Consider the following 12,012-nt stretch of genomic DNA (forward strand, 5'->3'; position numbering starts at 1 on the left):
TTTTCTATATTGATATTTGTATGACTGGTACAGATTGGAGATGAGGGGTGATGTACCTCTTTGGGCAGCCGCTGGAGCATCTCTCTACAGCGCAGCAGACACTCAACAGCCTCCTGATGTCTGTCCTGAGCAACAGCCTACATGGACATAAAAGAAGTCCTGATGAAGAGTGACTAAAGAAGAAATGCACTGAGTGAACATGCCTTTACATCTGTGATGTTTTTGTGTTGTGTTGATTTGGCTTACAGATTCAGCTTGATAAGACAGCACCCGCAGCAGGTCCTTCTCCACGTCTGCTTTGGGCATGTTGATATCTGAAGCTCCATCTACACGGGATATTAATCTGCTGTAAAGTCTCTCCAGGCTCTGTGAAATCAACAGTCACACCAAAAGGGCCACAAGATTAGTGAAAACAGGATAGGCAGACTAAAGCTCTGAAAAGATTTTAACCAACTGCTGTTTATATTTTGCGGGAAACTTGACATTGCAGCAAGGAACAATGACACCCGTTTCTCCTGTGAGTTGAAATATTTGATGAAGGTTTTCCTTCACAAGACAAACATTTCCCTTATGTGAATGCAGACCAGCTTTCAATTCCCCTTACCTTCACAGCCAGGCTGAGGAACTCATCTGCCAAGCTAGGCTTTTTACAGTCAAGCCATGTCCTGCCAGTTTTGCTTGCCATCTGAAGAACATGAAAGGATATTACAACTGGACTACACAGCATGAATATTACTGTTTGATGAGTGTTACTGCTAGCCTGGATTTCAGACGAACTTAGCCCCCCCCACAAAATTTTAGTTCGGGAAGTTCGGTCTGGCATTACTCCATTGGGGAGAAATTATCTGCGGACAGACATTGCCGGATGTCAGGGATAAGACCCTCAACAGTTAGTTAGCAGGTTAAGAACACTACCCAGCATGTAAGTGAACTGGACGGTTTTCAAACGGGACCCGACGGTTTTATTAAACAATGTTTACACAGTATCACAGTCAAGACTCTGGGATGCACTTAGGATACCTTCAGCTCAGTAACAAGACATTCCACAACCCCCCAATTCCTTATCTTATGTAAACATATACGTGAGGTTTCTGGGTTAACATTCTTGACTCTGCTAATTGTCTTCCAAAGTCCAATCTACATGGAGAAGCAGGGCACACAGCATTTTGGAACAAACCTTAAAACAAAAAGACATTCATGATAAAATATACTAATACTTTCTTTAACATTTCCCTCCTGTTTATCATGAAAATAACACTAGTATAAACATCATTAAACTAAAGCATCATCATCTTGATGGTTCCAGACAACAGTACACTCCATACAGAAGTACATACAAGACTAGACATGAGAACTTAGAAACATGTAGAAATACACATCATAAAATACAAAAAGTATACAAATTGCTACAATAGGGAGCAGACTTTTCAACATCATTTACCACCATGTACCAGATGTAAACCAAGCAACCAGATTTCACCACGGAACATTAACCACTTTGTCTTGTAATAAAGCATCACATAACAACCTTCATTTGCTGTAAGGCTTCAGTCACAGAGACACTATGAATATAATCCAATATCCAAATACACAGATATCAGTCACAAAACTCCCCCACTAGCAGCAGTGAGTCTAACACTAATCTATTTTTCAGCACCATCAGCCGAATCTGCGAGACCTCATCATTAAGGCCGTCCATGCTGACTAAGGTGGCATTAACAAACAATTCTAACCTATAATTAAGGGTTGCCATTCTTAACATGACTTTTCCTACTCCTAGGGCCTGAAACAGAAACAAAATAACCTTGGAGCTGGTGGTCCAAATCTTTTTAGTCATCAGGCAGTCAGTCCCCCATACGCTGTCATGCTTCTCAACAGCAAATCTCTTCTTACGAGATAACTCTGCCTGCGAGATAGCACTGACAACACAAAAATGGTCCATGACCTGGGCGGGGGCGCTTACGCCACCCCAGTGTGGAAGAAGATGACTGTACCATATACTACCACACACCCACAATACCTCTCTCACCTTAGGGGTACCCTTGTCAGAGTGGCAATGCCCTGCATTCCAACCTCAACATAAGGAAATGTTCCTAATGGACAGGGTACGACGTTGGCTGAGGAAGCAGTGTTTGATGACAGTATAGCAGTATCGATGACAATTTCATTACACTGTTTCCGTCTCAGAGAGCCTACTCTCGTTGTTCCACTAATAGAAAAACACATTAGGAATATGGAATGGACTGCCACTTAAGGTGACAGCTAGGTTGTGGCATGTTTTTTAGTTCTGCTAGTGGGTGGGTATTGTCACACAGATCCTGCACCCGGGTATCGTCTGTATAATAAAATGGCTTACTGTAGCCCCAGTTGTCTGGGGCACACTTCTCTCCAACACAGATCGTTGCTTGGAATGAGAGTAGCTTTGATTTAAGTCTAGGGTGAAAGTAGGATGTTGGCATTAAGGTACATACATAGCAATTAGTCCAAATACGTCTGTTCGCTTGCATGGATGCATATCTATACCATGAATTAGTAGAATACAGGTGAGTAACATTCCCCAGGACCTCATGTTCCCCATATGAAATCCACCTCTTATGGATTCTCTCATTTACACTTGTGGAGGACCAGAGACCCATTATTACTCCTGAAGTAACCACTAATAGCAGCAGCTTAGACATTGTTATAACGGAGTGATATGATGTATACAGAAAAACAATAAACACAAATAAACAAGAAAAACAAAAAACAAGAACAAAAAAAACAGATACACCTCTACTATGTTGAGCAGCATCTCTAACCCTCAGGGCGCTCCCTGGAAGTTAGGTGACGTTCAAACGACCAAGATTTAAACACTTAGCCCCCTGCCGGCGCCACAAAACGCTAGTCAACGCTAGTGGTGGATCCTGGTAATGTTCTGAATGTTCTGAATGTTCTGAATGTTGCAGTGTGACAGGTGAATCCAGGTGGAGCGTTCAGCGATCTTGACGGCTGTTGGGGTGGCAAGTACACTTGGCATGGTCCCTCCCACCTGTCGTCAGACACCAGTTCTTTCTTTTGATGACTTTGATGAACACCCAGTTTCCCACCTTCACCTGGCCTTGTACCTGTGGAGACACAGAAAAAACTCGAACAGTATTGGGTTCTTTACATTCCCTAGTTTGTAGTGTAATTTGTGGCACACCAAAAGTTGGTCTTATTCTTTTACACAGTGCTTTTGCTACTGTGAGGAAATCTGGGGTTGAGCTGGGAAATACCTCTATCCATTTGGAAGACACATCAATTATAACCAAACAATATTCCAGCCCTTTGGTTTTGCTAAATTGGATATAATCCATGTGTATTACCTGGAAAGGATAATCAGGCTTGGGGAACTCGCCCCTCTTTGGCCTGAGGTTTCCCTGTGAGTTATGCCGAATGCATATTTCACATTGCTGACAAATTTTTTAATAAAATAAAATTTAATTAATTTTTTTTTTGTATTATTACTATTATTATTATTTTTTTTTTAATAGGTTATATGTTGTACAGTGTTTATATCCCTCCTGTTGAGGCATGGATATTCCCATGACTCAAAAAATTGCTGCCCATTTGTATAGAGCTCGCAACAGGATGGGTTTTCTATCTGGACTTACATATACCTCATCTTTCAGAGTCGCCCAGTTTTATCCAAATTTCCTTTTCACTTTTGGGTGCTTGTTGATGCATGTTAACTACACCATCATCCTCTGTTCCCTGTGTTAGATACAGGCCAGCTGCCTGCTTGTCTGTTTTATATGCCAGGTAATAAAAGCATTAAGACTGCATGGGATACTTTAACGACGAGTTCATGAACCAGCACAATTTCTGCTGACGCGTGAACGGCCGATGCATCCGCGAGCACTGCTTGTACACATGATGGTGTAGTACGAGCTACCGGGTCGAGTTGGGTCGAATACAATGCGATGGGTCTCATTTTGCTTCCCCACACTTGAAGCAAAACAGACGTCATGAATCTATGTCTGGAGTCAACCATGAGCACGAAAGGTTTCGCATAATTTGGGAGAGCCAGTACTGTCGAGCTGGCTATTTTTTCTTTTGTCGCTTGAAAAGATTCTGAACCCTCTTTAGTCCACGTAACCTTATCGTGGGGTGCCATTGGTTGAGAGGAAATCATATCATGCATAGGTCTTACTAATTCTGCATAATTGGGTACCCACTGACCTGTGTTCAAGCCACGGGCTTGAATCAAATTGCTTGTCCGCTCAGTCAATTTTTAATTATGCAGTATCAAATAGTTTGCTTCTGACGACTACAATTCAACTATCTCCTTTAACGGCGTAGTTGGTTCCATATCTACCAAAAGTATTTCTGAATTTAAATAATATTACACTAATATGTGTAGTCTGATTATTCTTTTCACCTCCTCTCCTTCTAATTACGACCGTGCGTGTGTGCGTGTGTGTGTGAGAACGTGCGTGTGTGAGATTGAGTCCTCTGTTCCCCCTAACAGCCCCCACCCGTGTGCTTCTCTGTTTTGTCCCAACAGTCAATCACACAGGTTTGTTTAAAGTTCAATGTTCCATGGACAAAATGCTAACACATTTGGTTGCCATTTTGGTGTTACATTGTTTCGTAATAAATGAATGCATTAAGTAGCACAGAGTGCATTCTGTCTACAAAATAAGGTCTGTCTACTTGGCGCCCCATAAGCCTGGCCTGAAAGCATGTTGGATCTAAGGGAGAGAGTGGAATTAAAGGTATTCATTTGTGAAACACGAGGCTACTGGTGACTAAGTGTGGATAGACTAACGATATGGGATATTCCACAGACAGGGAAAGAACAGCATAGAAATAACAAGATGTCAACATTGTGGATGACGTTCAGTTTACCGCAGACTGAACATAATTCAAGTCGGAAAAATTAGACTACCTCTTCCCAGACGCTCAAGGGGTTAAACCTTTTTTTTTAAAAAAACGTTTTATTCTTGTGTCAACTTTAAGGATATCCCAGACAGGCCTATATTAATTGCGTTAACCCATAAGACCGTTTGCTCCTGCTTCCTTGCTAATACAGAAGATGTAGGCGATGCCCCACTCTTCCGTGAACGGGATGTATTTTGCCAGACAGATAAATGTGACTTGGGCAGATTTGGTTTGTGATGGTTTCTAATTTGCAGCAAACCATTTATTCCGCCTATCTAAATCTTTTGGTATACAATGAAATTGTTTCTTTGGGTAATTTTTGCGACTATTGTCGCATCCATCAGCACAACATATGCAGGGCATTTTAACTTTCTGTGGGTTGTGACTGACTATTGTCTATGTTGTGACCGACGCTCAGCTAGACTTTCGGACACAAAGATGGCGGCGCTTAAACGCAGTGACGTCACATGGAAACCATGAATATCCAATTGAGCGAAGATGCATTTTTTTTCCCTGATTCGGTTGAAACACGCCCCATAATCACAGCCCAATGGAGCGGTATCAGACTCATATTCTGACTAGAATTATGAGTATGACATCGTCAGGCTAAGTAGTCTATCGAAAACTGACAAAAGAGAAACTCATTTCAGTGAATGAGCCTCCAAGTATTCAAGTGTGACATAATATCCCACAATGCTGCATAGCTACCCCCTGTTTGTCTTAAACTGTATCTTTTAATATACACTTAGATTGTTACGTCAGTGCATGGAAGTTTTACTACACTCAATCAGTGACACGTGTGGTGATGGTTTTGTTGATATAAAAACATCTCTTAAAAAACCTAACCTTGGCCTGTATCCAACCTCCCTTTCTTGTCAAAATACTTGAAAAAAGTAATAGCAAAGCAACTTACTTCCTTTCTACATATAAACAATATCAAATCTGTATATCCCATCTGGCTTTAGAGCCCATCCCAGCCGTACAGCCTTACAGCCTAATTGTATATTGCAGCTATTGTATCCTGCCACCCTTACTATGCTAGTATGACTAAAATTCAAATTGCACTAAGCCAGCCAACATAAGTAAACACAACTAATCACAACTAAACACACACATATATAATTCCCATAATCAATAACGCTGGGCTACAGGAGACGCATGTTGTACTGTGAAGGAGAACCTTTACAATTCCCTGCCTGGTTTCCCCTCCTGGTCTAGACTATCTTCGCTGTGGGATAATGCTGCATTCTCTCCACCTGATCTACTTGTAGAGACCCTTGGCCTACACGTACCCACCCCAACCACACTGTCATGCACTTATTCTACCCCATACTCTGTGCTAGCATTTACCTGCAATGTAAATAATTGCCACCATCGACATAGTTTTCTGTTCCATTCCTCTACTTACCCTTGTAATAATAACCTTACATGATTGAACAAAAACAAAAAACTCAAAGTGGGAACAATTCTCAGCCTATGCATAGCAAATGTATGTAAAATTCCAATGTAGCTGCCTTACTCAACAAAAAGACAAACTGATGAGTGTTAGAGTAATTTTCAGTCTTGCGTGTTGTTTTGGAGAGGAATCACCATACGAAGCAATTTGTTGTAACAAGATAAGTTTTACTGGTAGATACTGACACAATACAACTTGCCTAACAGACAGTCAAGTACAGTCAAGCAAGCTGGAGAATGCATTCTGATCTGATACAAAGGATGCTCAAACTTTTAAGGCCTAATTCTGTGATGTCACTCTGGCCCCCTGCACCGCCCATCTACACTGTCTCGTCCACTCTGCTCATAGTAAATAACTCATGATTATTGTGCTACTCTTCACTTACAGAACTTCTGTTTTTAATCTGCTGACACATCTATCGTCTGGAAACTTTCCCTTGTCTGTGCCCCGGCATTGACCACTTATGATTTCTCTATGATAGCCCTCTGTCCGAGTTTTAACTTGCTCTCCCGTCTGGCTTTACATTTCCCACGTGAATGTTACTTGCTGTTTTCTGACTGACTTTTTCATTTGATTATACTTCATTTGATATGATATGATTAGATACATTTGATAATTCAAATGTATCTTACATGAGGAAGGAACATTGCAATGTCGCTAATCTGTTTTCATTTTCCATGGCAAGAAGGTGACAAAAGGTGGGCTGAGACAGACCCTAGTCTTTATTCAGGGGGTTAGGTGGGCTGAGACAGACTCTAGTCTTTATTTAGAGGGGTTAGGTGGGCTTAGACAGACCCTAGTCTTTATTCAGGGGGTTAGGTGGGCTTAGACAGACCCTAGTCTTTTTTCAGAGTGGGATTTCTCAGTGCACACTTCCCTTTCACTACTTTCCTTCTTGCCTCTTTACAGCCCAGGCCTGAAATGGCAACACTGGCAAACCCCTATAAGTATTTCACTGTCACTTTCACGTTTTCATGTTTCATGAAGGATTGCTACAAATTGAGAAGAATGAATTGCATTACAAAACCATATTGTGGTTGTTTGTAAATAAACCTTTATATATTTAAACTTAAACCTAAACCTTATAATATCAAGGTATAAACTATAGTGTTGGTACTGTAGATAGCTCATAACCACTGTATTGACATTGAAATCGCCACTTCAAGTGAAACTCAACACTTAAATTCCCAATTTAGTTAATACAAATATTCAAGAGAGCAGGATACTCAAGGTCTCACAAATTACTTCCCATACTGACTATGTGTATACAGACATTCACCTTCAAGTTTATCAGAAAAAGGACTGGGGCTTTCCTTATGCCTGGCACAGGATTTGAAAGTGCTGATGTTGCCTGATTTCCTGGAAATGTAGTAATACTGGTGAATGTAGCCATTTATATGCATTTGTTTCATCTTTTGAGAATCATTAAGGAAGAAAGCACATGAGAAAGTCTAAAACAGAAAGTGACCAAATTTCCCCTGTCACTCAAAACAAACACCAATAATTGACTGCATGACATTGCTCTTTTTTCATTTGTTAAAGTTTTAATATTACCAGTCGATTTTTATGATATGTTTAATCTTCTCTGTTGTTTTTTTGCGTTCCGTGTCATAGGAAACGACTGCACAGGAAGAGACGCAGAATGGTTAGAGGTGTTAAACCACCGCTCGAGTTCAGCAGTGGCATGCCAAACCTAATGGAAAGCCCCCTCAGCCCCCTCAGCCCCTTCAGTGTTGATCCCCCACTCATTACCCTACACCTTTATACACCCAAAGCACTTTCAACTCAACTCTTGTATGAAATGTGCTATAGAAATAAAGTCTTACTTACTTACTTACTTACTTACTTCTGTCCGACTATCACAAAAAAAATCACAATATTTTAAATCAAACCTTGATTTCCATGTTTTAATTCACTGGGAAACAAAAAGAAATAATAATTTAAGTTTTTTTCACTAGGTCTGGCAGCTGCCTTTTCTGAAGAGGCCCAAGGCCATGCAGTAGATGCAACAAGGTTGCAACATTGGAGCTAAAGGTGAAGGTGTTAAATGGAATGGGGGAAATGAATGCTGGTGTTGTCAGCACATTGAGAAGACTGACACCTGGACGACAAAGGTTTCACGACCACTGTCACTAATACATTAGGCCCTCTGTACTGCTGAATACTGTATAGAGAATATACAATATAAACATTCAGGGATACACAAGTCAAAGAGGCAGCCCAGAATGTCCATGTTACAGTGCTGATGGAACTTTGAGCACGTGTGATTCTTCAGCACAAATGTAAATTCAGGTCACCTTCAGGCATATATCCTAATGGTGATTGGTAAGATCATTGGACATATCAATCGATAGCTTAACTTCCTGGCTATGATGTTACTACATTTTCAAGGATAATAGTTGTCAATGAACATATATACAAATAACTTTAATAATAGTATGTTTTTTTTTTTAAGTCCACCGCTTCCGCTTGACCTATATGGATGAGACAAGGTTTGCTTTTAAACTAAATATTTAATTGTAAACAGCAGTTTGTTATACTTTATCTTGATAATTGAAGAGACTGTATACATTTGTGGAACATTTCAACTCTTTGTCACATAATCTGAGGTGCATCCTGAACTATGAGGAAGGAACATTGTGATGTCACTAATCTGCTGGTTTCGTTTTCCACCGCAAAGAAGGCGACAAAAAGGGGGGCAGAAATGGTATATATAATCTCCTCTTCTCCCTCCGCTGCAGAGGAAACTGAGAAAGACATCAACCCCTACAGACAGAACCACATCAACCCCTACAGACAGAACCACATCAACCCCTACAGACAGAACCATGGACAACAGAGTTCTCCTTCTTCTCACTCTCAGCACTTGTGTGGCACTAGCACAGAGTAAGGGATCTCAATATAATACCTGTTCTGAGATTTACTGTTTTATGTTAGGAATTAGGCACAGCTACTTTTAATAGGATTTATAAGTTGATAATATGTGAAAAGTAAAAAAACGAATGAATTGTTATAAATGACTGAATTGATAAATTATAATTTTTATAATTACTTATTTTCGTTCATGTCTTTTCCGACAGACATGGGTTCCAGTATGGGCCAACGCTGCGTCTGTCGCAGAATTCGGGGTAAATTTGGATCCCCAAAACAGATTATGGACATCCAAATCCTCCCTCCTTCCCATTCTTGTGACAAATTGGAGATTGTGTAAGTAAATATTTTTTTTTTCGGTGTGAGGTTAATCTGTGTGAGGTGTGAGTTTAATTCATATTTTGTACAGCTGCATGCATGTAATAATGATGTTGTTTTTGTACTTACTCTTCATGTCTTTAGAGTGAGTCTTAAAAACGGTCTACAGTACTGTATGAATCCAAAGGCTGAAAATGTGGAGAAGGTTATCAGGTCCATCATTGCAATGTAAGTGCTCTTTAGAGTCTGAGGGTCATAGTCATTCAAATAAAAAGGCTAATGCATGATTCAGGCGCTTTTAGTTGTTTACCTACATGATGTCATAGTCTTACTTAGACTTAACCATGTGTGGATAATCTAAATAAAAGTGTGTTTACTTTTCCAAGAAGTATTGCAATTCTCAAAAGTATGTGTAATTGAATATAATATAACATTTATGAAGAATTTCAAAACTATCGTTACACAGGAAGAAAAAGGCCACAGCTCCAAGCACGACAACCACCAGCACCACCAGCAGCAGCAGCAATGATGAGTAGGAGAGAGACGATGGCCCTGATGACTCCTGTTTGAGAATTGTTATCAACTAGCCACTGTTAGATAAATAACTGTTCTTTTGCTTTCATATGCATTTCAGTATAAGCTAACAGAATTCAAGGACTGCACAATTTCTTGTCTATGTTTCAGTGTATTTCTCTGAACTTATTCAAATAACTAAAGTTCAGAAAATGTATTTTAAAGAAAAGGTTGTTTGCCATAAAAAAATAAAAGTACATGTTGACACCCCAGCCCTAGAGAGTTCATTCATTCAAACATTTGATGCATTATGTAACAGTATTTCAGTTTTCTTCAGAGAGTAGAATGCAACTATGGAAGAATTATAACAGAAACATACATGGTCTACTTCAAAAGGTCTGAAACTAAAAGCACAGAACCATGACTGTTAGATTCAAAGCCCAAAGGTGTCTCGGTCGTTTGTAATCCCTAAATCAGCTCAGGGTAGAGATAACACAAATACTCATTAAATGTTACCCAAAGCACTGTAGCTCTTCAAATGTATTACTAATAGCAAATTAGAGGCTTCACTCACGCAGGAACTGGAGTTTGACATACATGTACATTATGAAAATGCAGCCACCAAAATCAGAACCAAATACCGCCACCTAGAGTTATTTTAAAACAAAAATGACTGAACGATTTATTGTTACTACGATATAATATGATGTAATTTACGATAGATACAGTGCATTCAGAGAGTAGGCTATTCACTTTTTTTACATTGTGTTATTGTCAGTTATTGAAGCTGGGCTGCTGGACTACTAGACTAGTCCAGTGAGTATCACACTTAACAATGTGGGACCCATGTGAAGATAAGATGGGCAAAAAACTTCTATTTTCCCGACAAAACAAGAAATAATCCAACGCTCAGAAGATGAAGAAAAAAAACTAAAAAGGTCAGAATAAAGTTAAAGCTCAAAAGCTCTAATCGATAAAGAGAGAACATCTCTGGGAGAAAACAGGACAGAAAATTCCAGGAATCCAGAACAATAAACCAAGTCAACAGGAGACCATGGATATCCAGAGATTTACAAGTAAACCAACAGGGTCATGTCCAGCGTGTTGGATCGACTGAAACTTAAGACCTATGCTACTATATAGGCTACAATATGATATATTTAATACCTGTAGATAGATTGAAGAGTCACACCACATTAACACATTATGCAATAAGCTATATAAATGTATTACAATTGCCAAATGGACAAAATAAAAAAGACACATTCACATCATACAGGATTTACGGACTAATACGCCCAGCCTGACCTATCAAAACCAATCAAACAAAGCAGGCTTGCTTAACGTATCATAGCATTACTTTAAACACACTATTCACACAATATTTTGTGTGGGGTGATCAGGTGTGTTGTGTTGTACTGCACAGCATTTGACCATTTGGTCCGCATCCGCATATTGAGATAATGTCCCGCATTTTCATTGGTCATTTGTATTTTAATTGTCAGACATATAATCACATGGATGGACGACACATGAGCCGCTTATAGCGTCGCGGCATAGTTTGTCCTCTATTTAATAGCGGCACTAGCAAAAGCAGCAACCTGGCACAAATGCAACATAGACAAGCTTTTCTAAAAGCCATCCAATGGCTGAGAAGACAACAGTGAAGGGGGTCATCAAAAAGCTGTGACGGCCGTCAATCAAACTGTGCAGACGTGGGCAGTAAACTCTTGTAATGTGGCACATAAACCAAAATAACACAGGTGTTAACAACCTGTTTCTTATTCAGTTTGATAGACATTATATCATAGTTGAATGTTACCTCTCAGCGTTGGTAACATGCCCCACAATGTCTCACACCAACGTATTACTCGTTACCAAATGTTTGTCTCTTTGCATCTGGTCATCCTAATTCTATGGGCTCCAGACTAGGTGATCATTAATAGGGATAC

The 12,012-nt window shown here is 39.8% G+C and overlaps 2 protein-coding genes across 2 annotated transcripts in view; both read left to right on the plus strand.

The window, feature by feature from the left end:
* Window positions 1-12,012, plus strand: part of LOC116225230 (extracellular superoxide dismutase [Cu-Zn]-like) — a 364,295-nt gene that overhangs the window by 6,978 nt on the left and 345,305 nt on the right. The window lies entirely within an intron of this gene.
* On the plus strand, window positions 9,087-10,387 carry LOC116225231 (alveolar macrophage chemotactic factor-like). Its single transcript, XM_031587422.2, has 4 exons — window positions 9,087-9,244; window positions 9,439-9,565; window positions 9,692-9,775; window positions 10,014-10,387. The coding sequence occupies exons 1-4, from the start codon at window positions 9,187-9,189 to the stop codon at window positions 10,081-10,083; spliced, it is 339 nt and encodes a 112-aa protein (XP_031443282.1). The 5' UTR covers window positions 9,087-9,186; the 3' UTR covers window positions 10,084-10,387.

The sequence above is a fragment of the Clupea harengus genome, chromosome 20 (genome assembly GCF_900700415.2).
Source record: "Clupea harengus chromosome 20, Ch_v2.0.2, whole genome shotgun sequence".
NCBI classification, from domain to species: Eukaryota; Metazoa; Chordata; class Actinopteri; order Clupeiformes; family Clupeidae; genus Clupea; species Clupea harengus.

Coding starts and splice junctions, on each gene's coding strand:
- LOC116225231 (XM_031587422.2), top strand. CDS start 9,187: ATGGACAACAGAGTTCTCCTTCTTCTCACTCTCAGCACTTGTGTGGCA. Junction 9,566..9,691: donor TGTGACAAATTGGAGATTGT/GTAAGTAAATAT, acceptor TCATGTCTTTAG/AGTGAGTCTTAAAAACGGTC. Junction 9,776..10,013: donor ATCAGGTCCATCATTGCAAT/GTAAGTGCTCTT, acceptor ATCGTTACACAG/GAAGAAAAAGGCCACAGCTC.